The sequence below is a fragment of the Microcaecilia unicolor genome, chromosome 6 (assembly GCF_901765095.1).
Source record: "Microcaecilia unicolor chromosome 6, aMicUni1.1, whole genome shotgun sequence".
In the NCBI taxonomy this organism is placed as follows: Eukaryota; Metazoa; Chordata; class Amphibia; order Gymnophiona; family Siphonopidae; genus Microcaecilia; species Microcaecilia unicolor.
In genome coordinates this window covers 316,594,699-316,612,749 of record NC_044036.1, presented here as the reverse complement: position 1 = coordinate 316,612,749, position 18,051 = coordinate 316,594,699, and the positions used below count along the sequence as shown (strand labels likewise).

Genomic DNA, 18,051 nt, shown 5'->3' with positions numbered 1-18,051 from the left:
GGAACGGATCTGTGATCACTGGGGGAGTAAGGGAGGTAACGCCTTAACCACCTCCAATGGTCATTTGGACATTTAGGGCAACCTTTTGGTCACTTATTCATGATTGAAACAAGTCTGGCCAAAACCATCTTAATTTTGGCCCTAGATGTTTTCAATCAGTTTCTTTATTGCAGAAAAACGTCTATCCTCAGGTATAAGAATTACTACCCCAGAGCAGTGTTTCTCAAATACGTTCCTGCAGTACATCTCCCTCAAGTGAGGTACTAATGGAGCATAAATAGAAGGTGGGGGGGGGGGGAGAGGAGGAGGAGAACAGGAGTACAGTTAGGCCACTGGGATGGAAGGTGGAGCTGAAAGAGGAAGGTACCTGAAGCTGAGGAACTCAGGGAGGTTAGAGGTGAGAGGCAAAGGCAGACACCAAATTCCAGATGTTAGAAGGGTCCCCCCCCCCTCCCAGCAATACATACTTTGCCCTCTTCCCCTTCTAATGGGAATGGGGGGATGGGTTAAGAAATTTGTGAGGACTCCTTGGAAGTACTTCATAAATTGGAAACAAACGTAGATTGAGGATGGACTGGCTCGCAATGGTTGCCATTATGGTACAATCGCCTCCACCAAATTCAGCATAATATGATTAACTGGAAGCTCTGGAGTGATAAAAGGTACATAGCCAACAGAGCACCTTTTTACAAAGGGGAAAATTAAGAGATTTATGTGATCAGTATAAGCTACCTCAGTCACACTATTTTGCTTGGCTCCAACTCAAAACACTGTATAGATTGCTCACAGATAGTGCTGGATTCCTTGATAGAGGATCCAGTGCATGAAATATTTTTTGTCAGAAAGTGGTCACAATACACCGCATTACACCATCTATTGTTGCCTTGTACTGTAGGAGTACAGAAAGTGTGGGAAAATGGTATTGTGGTGTGGAAGAGGAAGGGGGTGCTGGGGAAAAAGGAATGGCATTAGGTTTGGGGATAAGTCCCCACCAATTTCTCTAGTGCTATTACCCAATATTTCCTGTCTCCCCTTGCCAAATGGATATGCTGGCACGAGGAGCGGGTTCCCACAAGTTTTTACTGCTCTAGTATAAAGATTAACTGGGAAGAAGGGTGGGAGAGAATGTTTGATTTTGCAGCTTAAGGAACATTTAAGTTATTTAAAAAAAGCCCTGGCTGTTGCTCTGTCTGGTTCGGGTCAGAGGCATCTTGATTTTTTTTTTTTTTTTTACTGAAATTACCATTAAAGTTTATCAAGACATTGGCAGGACAATTTGTTAGTGGACTCAAATGGGTGGTAGAATCTGGTCTACATGTAAAAATATTAGGTGGTCACTGTGGAACAAACAGGGTGACTTCACTTAACATATGGGATCCTCTCAAGAGATAAGTCAATGGATCATAACAGTGCCTGTTTGACTAAGGCTACTTGCAGTAATACACATCTCAAGGCTTGTTAGCTGTTGTAAGATGGTAAACTGTTTTGTTTCGTGCTTGTCTTTTGTATGGCATAGTAAAACCAAATAAAGATAAGTGAACTAAAAAGAAGGCTGTTTCCAGATTAGGAAAGGTGACACAGGGTTAGCGATTTTTCCAGGTAATGTGAGTTTCCAGATAGTGGATCTTCAGACGAAAGGTGCTGTGCTGCAATAGATATCAAGCCACTCATAAGCACTTGTTGAACTAAGTGGACTCCACGGTCTACCAGCAGGGCTGGTTTTCAGGATTACAAATTCTACAAATTAAAGCCCTGCTCAATTCTGATGTACTTACATGTACCTGAGGAATATTCATTGGGGATATAAAACAAAGCCAGGTCTGTTAGCAGATTTCAAGGATTAGAACTGGCCACAATCTCAAACACATAACCAAGGTTAACTCACTGCATTTACATTCCTTCAACAAGATAAGTCGCTTTCAAAACAAAAGCTAAGCATTGGAATTTATTGGAACTAGGTCCCATCTGAATGTAGCAGTTTACCTTACTGTATCTATCAGCAATGCAAAGGGGAACCTTTAAAATCTCTCTTTTTCAACAAGGCTTTGGTCAGCATGTAATGAACTTAGAAATCGTCTGGGTGATGTTCCCTGCCTGTGCCTACATTTGTGAATTCCCTTCCCCTCTGTTTTTCCTTGCTCTCTGTCCTATGACAATTGGCATTCTTTTTTGTTGCGACTTGTTTTGTAAACCACTCTGTTATACTTTAGAAAGAGTGATGTATTATTATTATTAGCATTTGTATAGCACTACCAGACGCACACAGTGCTGAACACCTGATACAAAGAGACAGTCCCTGCTCAAAAGAGCTTACAATCTAAATAATACAGACAAGACAGTTATGGGTGAGGAATGTATCAAGTGGAATAGCAACATTCCATGTAGAATCTCAAATAGTAGCAACAGTGGAGGAGTGGCCTATTGGTTAGGGTGGTGGGCTTTGGTCCTGAGGAACTGAGTTTGATTCCCACTTCAGGCACAGGCAGCTCCTTGTGACTCTGGGCAAGTCACTTAACCCTCCATTGCCCCATGTAAGCTGCATTGAGCCTGCCATGAGTGGGAAAGCGCAGGGTACAAATGTAACAAAAATAAAAGAGATACTATTGGAGATTCTACATGGAATGTTGTTACTATTGGAGATTCTACATGGAATGTTGCTATTCCACTAGCAACATTCCATGTAGAAGGCTGCGCAGGCTTCTGTTTCTGTGAGTCTGACGTCCTGCACGTATGTGCAGGACGTCAGACTCGCAGAAGCCTGCACGGCCACATTGGTGATCTGCAAGGGCCGACTTCTACATGGAATGTTGCTAGTGGAATAGCAACATTCCATGTAGAATCTCTAATAGTAGAAACAGTGGAGGAGTGGCCCACTAGTTAGGGTGGTGGACTTTGGTCCTGAGGAACTGAGTTTGATTCCCACTTCAGGCACAGGCAGCTCCTTGTGACTTTGGGCAAGTCACTTAACCCTCCATTGCCCCATGTAAGCTGCATTGAGCCTGCCATGAGTGGGAAAGCGCAGGGTACAAATGTAACAAAAATAAAAGAGATACTATTGGAGATTCTACATGGAATGTTGTTACTATTGGAGATTCTACATGGAATGTTGCTATTCCACTAGCAACATTCCATGTAGAAGGCTGCGCAGGCTTCTGTTTCTGCGAGTCTGACGTCCTGCACGTACGTGCAGGACGTCAGACTCGCAGAAGCCTGCACGGCCACATTGGTGATCTGCAAGGGCCGACTTCTACATGGAATGTTGCTAGTGGAATAGCAACATTCCATGTAGAATCTCTAATAGTAGAAACAGTGGAGGAGTGGCCCACTAGTTAGGGTGGTGGACTTTGGTCCTGAGGAACTGAGTTTGATTCCCACTTCAGGCACAGGCAGCTACTTGTGACTCTGGGCAAGTCACTTAACCCTCCATTGCCCCATGTAAGCCGCATTGAGCCTGCCATGAGTGGGAAAGCGCGGGGTACAAATGTAACAAAAATAAAAAAATAACCATAATAAATCATAAGACATCTGTTTTAGATCCCGGGATGTCAGAGCAACATGTACACACTGTTTAAACAAAGTGATTTTCCATCCAAAACATAGTTTAAAATGGCTGCAGAATGCAATACATTTAAATGTGCAAAACTACAATGACCAATTAGTACCAAATTGTTGAAGACCAGCATGATTTTTTTAATTACCAAAAGTATTCTGGGATATATTGTCCAGACCCTGCAACAGGAAAAAAAAAAAAAAAAAGAAACCACAGCAGCCTGGAATGTTTTGGAAAGAGAGATGTAAAAAGAATACTGAAGTGCTTTCTCAACTCAGTCTGAGATTATTCTGCCCTCTGAGCAAGAAAGTAAATAAGGTCTTTTTACGCAATTCCAAAAAGTGTTCTTACACAGGGAAAACAGGAGTACAGAGCCTTCTGAAAACAGCAACAAAATTCTAAAGGGGTTATGATGCTCTGGTTTATTAGCCATACCACCAAGGAAAGTTTATTTTGAGCAGGCATACAGCTTTCCACTTCTGTCCAGTAAACATTTTAATTGTGCTTTAAAACTTTCTAGCACTTTGTAACTATCGGGCAATACTTTGTGGGTGGGGGTGGGGGGGGGGGGGAGCAGGAAAGAGGAGACATGATTGAGATATTTAAATACCTCTGCGATATAAATCCACAGAAGGTGAGCCTCTTTCAATTAAATGGAAGCCCTTAATGACCACAACTTCGGAAGAACCAATTAATTCATGTTCAATAAGGATGCAGCACATTTTTCTAACTAATTTGAGATTTGAAACAAGATCCTTACTCATTAATGTGTCAAAAATGGTATGAAAGCAAAAAGACTGAATCCTCCTGCAAACGTACACAGCATTTGAAAATAGGAGTCGCAAAAAAGGCATGTGCTTTAGACCAGGGGTGTCCAACCTCAGCCCTCGCCAGGTCAGCTTTTCAAGATTTCCACTACGAATGTGCATGAAATCTATTTGCATACAATGGAGACAGTGCATGTAAATAGATCTGACGCATATTCATTGGGGAATCCAGAAAACCCGACTGGATTCCAGCCCTCGAGGACCAAGGTTGGACACCCCTGCTTTAGACTATGTTGCAAACTATTGGAACGGAACATTTCCATTCAAGAACCTATTCGTGTTAAGTTAAATATTCTTCATTCAAGCACTATACCAGCAATTAAGTATCCTATATAATAATTCTCACCTCCAACATTCTGACTTGCCTGGGACCGTGGCTCATTCCGAGTTGGTCTGCTAGGCTCCATAGATCAGACTGACATCACCGTAGCCATTATGATGTCAACTTCAGAACCCGGGGGGAAAAAAACATGCCTCACAGCTGATCCATGTCCAGAGGAGGGTCGCTGGACATGGGTAGCTAGAGGGGGGGCAGGGGGGGTTGCTGGACACAGGTGGCTGCAGGGGGGCAGGGGAGAGAAGAGGGTCACTGGACATAGGTGGCTGCAGTGGGCACAGGGGGAGAGGAGGATCGCTGGACATGGGTGGCTGCAGGGGGAGAGGAGGGTCGCTGGACATGGGTGGCTGATGGGGAGAGGAGGGTCGCTGGACATGGGTGGCTGCAGGGGAGCCGAGGAAAACCTTGCTAGCATCCGTTTCATTTGTGTCAAAAACGGGCCTTTTTTTACTAGTGTACTATAAAACTCCTCTCTTTTTTCTTTTTTTAGACAAACCCAATACAAAGTTTACTCAGTATAAAAATGGCTTCACAAAACCTGTCCCATGAAGTGACGAAAATTGGACAGAAACTACTGAACAAGATCCAGAAACTCCCACAGGCAGATCACATTGAAATTATTTCATTTGCTGTCATCCTTCTGTTCATTTGTAAGTAATGCACCAACTGCTAAGAAAATGGTTAAAGGGACACATTCAGTCTCTTACGTACACGTTACCTACAGGCCAAGGAACAAGACAATACACTCAACACTAGAGAAGCAATTAAAAAACATGCTTTATAACTCAATGCAGTCTCTTGTATCAAAAGTTAAAAAAAATCAACTAACATTATAGCATTGTATCTGCATGGACAAATATCGTCTTGCCTTGTTTTTAAAGCAACCAGTATATTTGTTGGATAAATTGTTTAAATATGAGCCTTCTTGGTCATTATGTTCTTCAGAAAAATGTGTGTTTCCATCTTTGCATTTAATTAGATTGACTACAACTAGGAACAGGGCATTTTGTTATGCTGGTTCCTTTCTTTGGAACAACTTGCCAGACGAAATTCATAAGATATCTAGCTATATTATTTTGCACAAAGTTTTGAAATCATTGTTGCTACTTGCTTCAAAAGCACTGTCGGCTTACTGTTTTATATTTTATGTACAATTGTTTTATGATTTATTAGGTTTTTGAGCAATGTGATAAATCAGTTTTAGGTGGTTATTTTAACTATATTGTAATTCACAATACTTGTTTATTTTTGTAATAATGTATGTTAGCATAAATGGTAATTGATTATTTTTATTGTAAACCACTAGAACACATTTTTTTGTATGTAGCAGTATATTAAGTAAATCAAGGTACAGCAAAGGCTTGTACATTTTTCACATTCTGTAGTTAAACATGATAGTTCAAAATGCATTAAAACAGCAGTTTATTTTACCAGTCTACATCATGTATTGTGCACTTTCAGTGTGAAAGAACAATTGCAGAGCTAAACATCTTGATTGCATGTCTTCACACCCTTTGTTATAGGCCCAAATTAGCTCCATTTTCAAAATTTAGTTTTACAAGTTTCATAACAACTTTAATAGAACCCAGCTGTGACCAAGCACAGAAGATTGGTCCTTCATCAAGAAGTATTCAAACTATTTCCATCGTACAAAGTGAATTTGAAGCAAAGGTAACATAGTAAATGATGGCAGATAAAGCCCTGAATGGTCCATCCAGTCTGCCCAACAAGATGAACTCATTTTACATGGTATGTAATACTTTATATGTATATCAGAGTTTGATTTGTCCCAGCCTTTCTCAGGGCACAGCCCGTAGAAGTCCGCCCTGCATCGGTTTTATTCTCCAAATACCGGCGTCGCTACCCAATGTCCGCTAAGATTCCATAGATCCATTCCTTCTAAACAGGATTCCTTTGTGTATATCCCACTACCATTTTCATCTCCACCACCTCCCACGGGAGGGCATTCCACGTATCCACCGCCCTCTTCATGAAAAAATACTTCCTGACATTATTCCTGAGTCTTGCCCCCTGCAACCTCAATTCATGTCCTCTAGTTCTACCACCTTCCCATCTCCAGAAAAGGTTCGTATGCGGATTAATACCTTTCAAATATTTGAACGTCTGTATCATGCCACCCCTGTTTCTCCTTTCCTCCAAGGTATACAGTACATGTTCAGGTCGGCAAGTTTCTCCTTGTACTGTTTGCAACACAAATCCCATACCATTTTCGTAGCTTTTCTTTGTACCACTTCCAGTCTTTTTACATCTTTAGCCAGATACGGCCTCCAAAACTGAACACAATACTCCAAGTGGGGCCTCACCAGCGACTTGTAGAGGGGCATCAACACCTCCTTTCTTCTGCTGGTTATACCCCTCTTTATGCAGCCTAGCATCCTTCTAGCCACGGCCGTCGCCTTGTCACATTGTTTCTTCACCTTCATATCCTCCGACACCAACACACCAAGGTCTCTCTCCTGAGTCGAGCTCGCTAATCTCTCCCCTCCTATTCGGTATCTCTCTTTTGGGTTTCTACACCCCAAATGCATCACTCTGCACTTCTTGACATTAAATTTTAACTATATAAGAAAATAGGAAACCTATACTATATAAATCTACTGGCTATGAACTGTGTGTGTCGTGTGTCACACTTAGTTCATAGCCAGTAGATTTATATAGTATAGGTTTCCTATTTTCTTATATACATAAAATATAACGAGAAACCTTCTTATAAGCGATCCCCAGATTATTTCTATTAAATTTTAACTGCCAGACCCTCAACCATTCTTCTGACTTTCGGAGATCCCTTCTCATCGTTTCTACTCCCTCCAGGGTATCCACTCTATTGGCTATCTTCGTGTCATCCACAAAAAGCCAAACCTTTCCTTCCAACTCTTCAGCAATATCTCTCACAAATATATTAAACAAAATGGGCCCCAGCACTGACCCCTGAGGAACCCCACTGCTCACCATCCTTTCCTCCAAGCGGTTTCCATTTACCACCACCCTCTGCCACCTGTCGGTCAACCAGTTTTCTATCCAGTTCACCACTTTCGGTCCTAAGTTCAGTCCTTTCAGCTTATTCACGAGTCTTCTTTGGGGGACCATATCAAAGGCTTTGCTGAAATCCAAGTAGATTACATCTAGCGCACGGCCTTCATCCATTTCTTTTGTCACCCAGTCAAAGAAGTCAATGAGATTCGTTTGGCAGGATTTTCCTTTGGTTCAGCCATGTTGCCTCAGGTCCTGTAACCCATTGTCTTCTAGAAAGTTAACTATCCTTTCTTTCAGCAGCGACTCCATTACTTTTCCTACCACCAACGTGAGACTTACCGGTCTGTAGTTTCCCACTTCTTCCCTGTCTCCTCTTTTGTGAAGAGGGACTTAAATAAGGTCTTAAAGTACCAAACAAACCTGCTGCAAGAATTCCAGGATAAAGTTATTCAAAGGTACAGATGACAGAAAGGCGTATCATGTTCATTGCTGTAAAGTGGAATCAGGCACTGCAGGGTCAATATTCAGTCTGCTGTGGTCAGCTTTTTAAAGTGCTGACCGCTGTGGGCTGAATTTGACCCAGATATTTATTGCCAGCCTAATCTAGCTACTGGTGCTGAACAACTGGCTCTTTATTGGCCATAGGAAATTATTCAGCTTCGGCACCAGCAATGAATATCAGCAGTGCCCAAATAAAATTTATGCCCGTCCCCACTCTGCCTCAGCAGTGAAGAGTGCCGTAGTAGTTATAGCTTTTATTCAGCAGCACTCTCTGGTTAAGTGCCACTGATGTTTTGACAAGGCAGAGCAGTTTAACTAGGCAGAATCCCTTCCTGACTGGTTAAATCACTCTAGAATATTGACCAGCAGAAGACACTGTCTTAATCATGCCACCACTCCAAAGTTAGTAGCCTCTGGCTGAGGAAGATCACTCTGAGGCTCAAGATTACTTTAAAAAGAAATACAGAGGTCTCTGGCTCAATCCGGGGAAAATGTTGAATGTTCAACAACTTCACAATTACTCAACAAGCATGGCCTGTACAGGGAGGAGGGGGGAAGGGTGGGGGGGGGGGGAGCAGGGCAAGAAGTGAGCCACTGCTGATGAAAACCAAATGATGTGCTGTACAGAATTTACAAAGAACCATTTAGGGGATAGTGGGTGGTTCTGTAGTCTGAGACCAAAATAGAACTTTTTGATCTCAGGGCTAAGAGAAGTATGTGGCATAAAACACACAAAGCACATGACCCTGCTAACACCATCCCTACAGTAAAGCAAGGCAATAAGTGTGTTATGTTAAGGGAATGCTTTACTACAGCAAGCAACAAGGAGGCTTGCGAAAATCAAAAGAATTGCAGGTGCTGCAAAGAACAGATACTGGAGGAAAACATGGTTCAATCTTCTAGAGACCTGGGTCTGGGAAAAAGATTCACTTGTCAGCAGGACAAATTACTCTAAGCAGGACATATACTCTAAGCAGAAAGAAAAAGTGACAAAGGAATGGGGCTCAGCAAGAAAAAAGTGAATCAAATCATCCATGAATGTAATGAATCAAGCAATGTAAAGACTTAAAGCAATCAAGACTTTTGGTCACTTACTGTTTACGTCACATTGAAAGTACAGAATGTCATGTAGCTCAGGGGTCCTTTTACTAAGGTGCGCTGAAAAATAGCCTACACTAGTGTACACACATGTATTGGATGTGTGCAGGTCCATTTTCCAGCACACCTGAAAAAAACGCCTTTTTGCTGGCCAAAAATGAACATACGGCAAAATTTAAATTGGCGCGCGTCCATTTTAGGCCTGAGACCTTACCGCCACCCATTGACTTAGTGGTAAAGTCTCACGCGTTAACTGGGCGGTAATTGTCAGCGCGTGTACACTGCCGATTGCCGCCCGGTTAGTGCCGCGCGCCGGAGATTTTCCAGCGCGTGTAAAAAATGAAATTACCACCCGGGTCCTGCAGTAGTTCCAAATTGGCGCATGTTGGGCACACGTATGCGCCTTCACAGTTTAGTAAAAGGGCCCCTAATTGAAACAGAATCCTACTTTAACACAGTTTAAATTGTTTACTTTAGACAGCAGAATGGCAAAAACGTCCAAGTGTGGAGAGTTTACAAGACACATTCCATATTAGAAAAGAACTACCTTACTTATTGCACTTAAACTTAGTATAAATCACAGCTCCCTACTGAGCAGCAATTGCTGTAGGTTTCAGGTGAAACATCCAGGGGCCTATGCTGACCTCTCTGCCCTCCAGATTACCACTAGAGATAAAACATGGCTACCAGAACAGGAGATAAATATCACTTGTCTACCCATATAACCCAAAGTATCCAATGCACTATTTATCAGCAGATGGTGATAAAAAACAGAAGCGAGTGGTAAATCCACATTAAAATGGGCACTGTGGAGATACTATCCCAAAGTTCTGTGGGAATGGCAGAAAAGAAAAAGCAAGGCTATCCTTATTCACTAAGTACTACATGCAGTATATACTACTCTGTGTCCTTTAAAAGTTATTTTCAAAACCATTTATAGGGAAATGGCAACTTACACATATAAACCTGGCTGTCTGATATTACCCCCTTTTAATATGACTAAATATACATGCATCAGACTCCAACATACAGATTTTAAGCCATATCTAGGGGAGGGGTTCCAAGGAAGGGAGTATTTTGGGCAGGATTGAAAAACAATGTGCAGATAGTATTTTCAAAGTCTACATACATTATTTTACCCACCACCACCAAATCTAACTGCACAGAAAGCAGGTGCAAATGTCTACAAATACTGTGTCCCTGTGGCAGGCTTTTAAGTGAAACAAAAATGCAAATTCTCTCTCTCTCTGAACTTAGTGAAGCAGAGTTCTCAGGTTAAAAGTACCCATGGATTGCGTCCCAGTGTGAATAGTTTAAAAATCACCCTTTAGTTCTTTCAGTTTGGGTTACTTGAACACTAGAGAAAACAGAAATATGAATGGTTTCATTACTTCTTTTTTTTTTAATAATGATTTAAACCAAAAATTAACAAGCAATAATACTTGTGCAGAAACAGGATTACAAAGGAAATAAAGACATATAAATAAATATATGTACATATAAACACAAGATAAATTTAGAAGAAACAATACAACCCTCTCAAAGCCCCCAATATTAGGATCCTACAGAAATAACAGAGCAAGAAATATAGGAAACAAAAAGCACTGACTGAATAAGACCATAAATACATGCCAAATTATATGCCCGATAGATAGTTTTTTGCTGTTTACATATTGCATAATTCTTGTATTTACTTGGTGTGTTTTGGTTTTCTGTAAAGTGTGTTTCTCTACTCAATAAAAACATATAAAAAAAAGAATAGGAAAGGCTAACGCTTCATTTTCTAATCAGCAGGTCTATCATCAATCTGCAAAGGAAACTTGTTAAGAAATTGTTTAAGCTGAACAGGGTCACAGACCTGCTTATAATCGAAATAGAAAAACGCCTATATTGTGACCCAAATTGGGAGATAGACATTTATCTCACAAAAGCGAATAAAGCTGTATAATCGAAAGCCGAATTTGGACGTTTTCAACTGCACTCCGTCGCGGATGCGGACAAAGTTGATGGGGGCATGTCGGAGGCGTGGTGAAGGCGGAACTGGGGCGTGGTTATCGGCCGATCAGAGATGGGCGCCTTTCGCCGATAATGGAAAAAAAATATGCGTTTTTAGCGAGAATTTAGGGCACTTTTCCTGGACCCTGTTTTTCCACGAATAAGGCCCCAAAAGGTGCCCTAAATGACCAGATGACCACTGGAGGGAATCGGGGATGATCTCCCCTGACTCCCCCAGTGGTCACAAACCCCCTCCCACCACAAAATATGCCGTTTCACAACTGTTTATTTTCACCCTCAAATGTCATACCCACCTCCCTGGCAGCAGTATGCAGGTCACTGGAGCAGTTATTAGGGGGTGCAGTGGACTTCAGGCAGGTGGACCCAGGCCCATCCCTCCCCTACCTGTTACAATTGTGCTGCTTAATGCTTATTAGTCGTCCAACCCCCCAAACCCACTGTACTCACATGTAGGTGCCCCCCTTCACCCCTTAGGGCTATAGTAATGGTGTAGACTTGTGGGCAGTGGGTTTTGAGGGGGATTTGGGGGGCTCAACACACAAGGGAAGGGTGCTATGCACCTGGGAGCTCTTTTACCTTTTTTTTTGTTTTTGTAAAAGTGCCCCCTAGGGTGCCCGGTTGCTGTCCTGGCATGTGAGGGGGGACAGTGCACTACAAATCCTGGCCCCTCCCACGAACAAATGCCTTGGATTTATTCGTTTTTGAGCTGGGCGCTTTCATTTTCCATTATCGCTGAAAAACAAAAACGCCCAGCTCACAAATTGTCGAATAAAACATGGACGTCTATTTTTTTCGAAAATACGGTTCGGTCCGCCCCTTCACGGACCCGTTCTCGGAGATAAACGCCCATGGAGATAGACGTTTTCGTTCGATTATGCCCCTCAGAATCTCTCAAATTTGGTAATTTAACCAAACATTTTACAGGAAAACGAAGAAAAAAATTCTCCACCATTCTGAACCACTCGTTGGCGTAATTCTAAAAAAAGATTTACATCACTACTTTGTCTCTTTACTAACATCAGGAAAATACCACAATCTATGTCCTTTAATTAAAGGACTTCTATAGTTGAAAATCAAATGAAGAACAGAAATATGAATGGTTTTATTACTGTCTCTTGACGTCTGCTTGCTGTTTCACTGACCATTACCCTCTAGCTTTTCAGCAAGTTGAGAAAAGTCTCTCTTTTCTTGATGAACAGAAGCTAAACTCTCTCTCCCTCTTCTTCCTAGTTACAGTGCTGATGCTGGCAGTTCTTGCCTGCAGCTACTGCTGTTGTGACTTCAGTAAAAGACGCAGACTCCTCAGGGTTCAGCCAGGAGGAGAGGTATGAGGACCTCGCAAGACTGAAGTGGATGCAACTTATCCAAACTGTGCTTGCTGGCACTCACACAGGAGGGAATCAAAAAAACTGAGGACCCAGTTTGGACTTCTGATTTGGCCTTCTCCTGGCAGTCATTAAGCAGCGACAGACTTCTGTGGATCCTACGCACAGATCACAGAGATGATAGCAAATTCCCAGCTCCTTCTCTTTATGACGTACATATGCAAACAGAACACTCAGCTACCTTCACTGAACACTTGAGTGGTGCTATGTCCCAGCAGAAGTATCTCAGTCAAAAGACAAACTGCCTTTATCTTTCTTAGACCTTTAGGAATGTGTGGCACAGGAAAGAGTCACTAAGGTTGTGACCACTCAGGAAATAGAATTATGCAACGCAAAACAAAAACATTCACTTAGAATCCAGATACAAGAACTACAAAAACACTAATGTGCTGGGTTAACTGAAAGCCTGCCATAAAAACATATTTACATTTTCATCTATAACAGCCAAAGAAGACAACAAGCAGATAAACTGTACCGAAAAGAAGACAAAGAAATAAAACTGATCACTGTATTCCAATGGTTGCCCTTTTAGTCACAGTTGTATCTTTGGGGGAGGTTTCATCCCTCCTCTGTCTGCCAAAAAACAGATATGTGAGGCTTCAGAAAGAGCAGGATGGAGAAATGGCAAACACTGAAAAGCCAGCAGGAGTCCTCAGTTTCTGCTGCAGAGTGGCAGAATCAATAGTAGGATTATATAGGTCACACTGGTGAAGATGGGTTGGGAATTGGACCGGGTCAAGAGGTGGGACCAAAATGAAGGATCAGAGCATAAGGGAGGGAATAAGAAGGAAATAAGAGAGGAGTATGGCGATGGGATGGAGTATAAGGGAAGGGGTGGAGCTCAAGGGGGTCCGCAGAAAGGAGCATAAGGGAAAAGGTGGGATTAGAGGAGAAAGGGGGGGGCGGGGACCTGGCAGAGGGCAAGAGGGCTGGGAAGTTAGAGTGAGTGGAAGGAGGAGGAAAGCAATGAGGTGGCAGGGAAAGAAGGCAGAGTATAAGATTGGATGGCAGGGGAAAAGGGGTGGGGTGGGGGGAAGGGAGGTATATTGTATGGGTGAATGGCAGGGAAGGGAAAGGGAAATGGGACTTGATATACCGCCTTTCTGAGGTTTTTGCAACTACATTCAAAGTGGTTTACATATATTCAGGTACTTATTTTGCACCATGGGCAATGGAGGGTTAAGTGACTTGCCCAGAGTCACAAGGAGCTGCAGTGGGAATCGAAATCAGCTCCCCAGGATCAAAGTCCACTGCACTAACCACTAGGCTACTCCTCCAGCATAGTAGCAAAGGGTAGGGAGGGGGAATACTGCAAGCGGGTGAGAAAGGCAAGGAGTTTGTGAAAATGTTTTTCTATTCTCCTAAATCAAGAAATGGAAATACTTGGCATATATTCTGAGCTACCTTGTATTTAGGCCAGAAATATAAGAATATATGTAAAAATCTAATGTGCTTTCAGAGGCAATGAAAGACAATTTATGGTGGTAGATGTGTTTGTCTGGATAGCTGGGTATGGGTTAATATGCTATGAGAAATGTAAGGACAGCATTCATTTTATGGAAGAAAGGTTATTTTGTCTTTATTGTATGTTTTAATTCTTTTTAAAGATAGCATTTTAATGTATTTTATATATTTTTGTGAACTGCCTAGAATGACCTGTGTCACTTTGGTGATACACAATATTTTATAAATGAATAAATATTGTGATACATTGAAAACAATGATGTTATTTGTTCAAATCCTCTTTGTTGATCTCTCTGACCGATACCAGCCACTGAATCCAGGTCTTCCATACGGTGGTAAACAATATTTGCCATTGAATCCCCACAAAGACTTGCTGGGGCAGAAATCAGATGACAATTGCCATTAGATGGAATTTTCTGTGTGTGCCAGCCAAAGGCACTGTAAACAAGGATCCAATTTCATGTATACAACAGGTGTGTGTGTGTGTGTGGGGGGGGGGGGTCTCTAAAGGAGTGGGAAATCTTATGGCCCCAAGAGCTCTACTAGGGAGCTGGTGCAGACAATGGGCCAATGAGGCCCTCTCCGGAGTTCCATATGCCAGTCTCTGGAATTAAAAGCACCCGAAAGATGCATGGCACCACAACCTCCAGCCTGTGGATGTCACATCCAGGAAAATGAGACACCATTGACACGAGCTGTACTAAAGCCTCTTGCAACATAGAAACAGAGAAAATGATCTATATATATATAAAAGGCAACCCCAACGTTCTGAAGCCTCCACGGAAGTTGAGGCGCCCGAGATATCCGGTGTGCCCGGGAGTGTCTGCACCGCCCTCGCGTCAAAACGTCATGACGTCGAGGGCGGAGCTATTGACACTCGAGGGCCAAAACGGCCCACAGCGAACAAGGCAAGTAGCTTCGAGGGACGGAGGGAGGGCGAACAAGGCAAGTAGCTTCGAGGGACGGAGGGAGGGGGCCCCTTGCTAGCGCCCGTTTCATTCCGCTCAGAAACGGGCATTTTTTCCTAGTAGCAAATAAAGATCACATGGCCTATCCAAGGCTGCCCATCCATACTATTGCTAATCAGATAGCAATCTCTCATACTCTTACAACCGACTCATCTCCTGTAACTACTTTCCTCCTTAATTCCTATCCTATAATCAATAGAAATCAAACAAAATAAAACATGGAAAATAAAATAAGATACCACCTTTTTTATTGGACATAACTTAATACATTTCTTGATTAGCTTTCGAAGGTTGACGAAGAAGGGCAACCTTCGAAAGCTAATCAAGAATGTTTTAAGTTATGTCCAATAAAAAAGGTATCATCTTATTTTCTTTTCCATGTTTTATTTTGTTTGATTTCTATAGATTCTACATGGAATGTTGCTATTCCACTAGCAACATTCCATGTAGAAGTCGGCCCTTGTAGATCACCAATGTGGCCGCGCAGGCTTCTGCTTCTGTGAGTCTGACGTCCTGCACGTACGTGCAGGACGTCAGACTCACAGAAACAGAAGCCTGTGCAGCCTTCTACATGGAATGTTGCTAGTGGAATAGCACCATTCCATGTAGAATCTCCAATAGTAGCAACATTCCATGTAGAATCTCCAATAGTAGCAACATTCCATGTAGAATCTCCAATGGTATCTATTTTACTGTCATAGTAATGCTTGAATGTTTTCACTTATATACACTGTCAGCTAGCACATTTGCTTATTTCCGATCTGAGGAAGAAGGGCAACCTTCGAAAGCTAATCAAGAAATGTTTTAAGTTATGTCCAATAAAAAAGGTATCATCTTATTTTATTTTCCATGTTTTATTTTGCTTGATTTCTATTGATTACCTTTAAGAGTGGACTAACACGGCTCTCTATCCTATAATAAAATGGCATTCTTTTTTCTCTAAACTTCAAAAAATACTGCACAGAGTAATTAAATTAGAAACTATTAAATTACCAAATACTCTGAATATAGATTGCTATTTTGGCACTTATATCCACTGTCACTTTATTTTTTCTTAAATTAATATAGCCTCATAAGCCCAGGGTACCATCTATTTAGGACTCCAACTGTAGTGGGTAACATCATTGGCTCCTCCACCTTCCGAAAACACCTGCAGAGTAAAAACTCCCCAAACTTTTTAACATTGGGAGAAAAAGTCTGCAGTAAAAAACGGAGGGGGAGGTTTTTTTAAATGTGACCAAATTTTGATTTAAGTGCTCAAACACCAACCATGATTTATCATTTAAACTTTAAATGTGAAATTGAAAAACTAATATAAAAAAAATAAAATGTCATGAAAATCTCAGAACGGGAACAAACACTTCTTTTACTTAGCTTTTCAGTGGAAGTGCAAACAGCACATATCACACTGTTGCTCTTAATTATGTCTAACCCGAACGCGTTATAGTCCAGTCCACTCCAAATAATTCTTTTTTCTCTACCTTATTTTGATTTTAATGTACATCGCCTTGTCATCTTACCAAGAAACGGCGAGCCTAGTGGTTAGGGTGGTGGACTTTGGTCCTGGGGAACTGAGGAACTGAGTTCAATTCCCACTTCAGGCACAGGCAGCTCCTTGTGACTCTGGACAAGTCACTTAACCCTCCATTGCCCCATGTAAGCTGCATTGAGCCTGACATGAGTGGGAAAGCGCAGGGTACAAATGTAACAAAAATAAAATAGATACTATTGGAGATTCTACATGGAATGTTGCTACTATTGGAGATTCTACATGGAATGTTGCTACTATTGGAGATTCTACATGGAATGTTGCTATTCCACTAGCAACATTCCATGTAGAAGCCTGCGCGGCCACATTGGTGATCTGCAAGGGCCGACTTCTACATGGAATGTTGCTAGTGGAATAGCAACATTCCATGTAGAATCTCAAATAGTAGCAACAGTGGAGGAGTGGCCTAGTGGTTAGGGTGGTGGACTTTGGTCCTGGGGAACTGAGGAACTGAGTGTGATTCCCACTTCAGGCACAGGCAGCCCTTGTGACTCTGGGCAAGTCACAACCCTCCATTGCCCCATGTAAGCCGCATTGAGCCTGCCATGAGTGGGAAAGCGCAGGGCACAAATGTAACAAAAAATAAAAAAATTTAAAAAAACTTCAATAAACCATCTCTACCATAGTTTCCTCTGCCTTACAGATCTTCTATGCTTGTCCCATGCTTTCTTGAATTCAAGCGAGTCTCCACCGGGAGGCCATTCCACATTTCCACCACCCTTTCCATAAAGAAGTATTTCCTTAGATTACTCCTGAGCCAATCCTCTTTCAGCTTCATCCTATGTCCTCTTGTTCTAGAGTTTCCTTTCAACTGAAAGAGACTCAGCTCCAGTGCACTTATGACAGAGACATTTAAATACATTGGTGGTATATCGTCCCTCTCCTGCCTTGATTCCATAGTATACATATTGAGATCTTAAAGTCTGACCCCATAATCAAAAGGCAGTATAATCAAATGATTAATAAATATATGCTATATGATGAAGACCACGGACCAGTTTAGTAGCCACTATCTGAGGAATTTATAGTTCTGAAAGTGATATTATTTGATTTATTCTGCTCAGTGTGGTGGGGAACCCAAGTTTCACACACCTGACAGTTATGTTGAACGATTCATATTTAGCCTTATTTAATTGATAAATGCATAGTTTTATTACTCATTTTGTTTTCTAGTGGAGTTCTCAGACTAATGATAAACAAAAGCTCTAATTTTAGTAATTTTGTTAGAGACTTTTTCACTAAGGTCTTTTTCTCCAATACATATTTTTTGATGTACTATAGATTTTGGGAATTTTTACTGGCTTTAACAGCATCTTTCAACATATCCCCCTTTTTGTTCTGTTTTTTTTTTTTTTGGGGGGG

The 18,051-nt window shown here is 41.8% G+C and overlaps 2 protein-coding genes across 4 annotated transcripts in view; one reads left to right on the top strand and one right to left on the bottom strand.

Annotated features, from left to right (window-relative positions):
* The window catches only part of SMIM5 (small integral membrane protein 5), a 30,429-nt gene extending 16,644 nt beyond the window's left edge, over positions 1 to 13,785 (top strand). The window contains exons 2-3 of the mRNA XM_030208261.1: positions 5,205 to 5,364; positions 12,554 to 13,785. Of these exons, the coding sequence (XP_030064121.1) occupies positions 5,238 to 5,364; positions 12,554 to 12,654 (228 nt within the window). The 5' untranslated portion in view covers positions 5,205 to 5,237 and the 3' untranslated portion in view covers positions 12,655 to 13,785. The remainder of the gene's footprint in view (positions 1 to 5,204; positions 5,365 to 12,553) is intronic.
* The window catches only part of RECQL5 (RecQ like helicase 5), a 103,870-nt gene that overhangs the window by 52,215 nt on the left and 33,604 nt on the right, over positions 1 to 18,051 (bottom strand). The window lies entirely within an intron of this gene.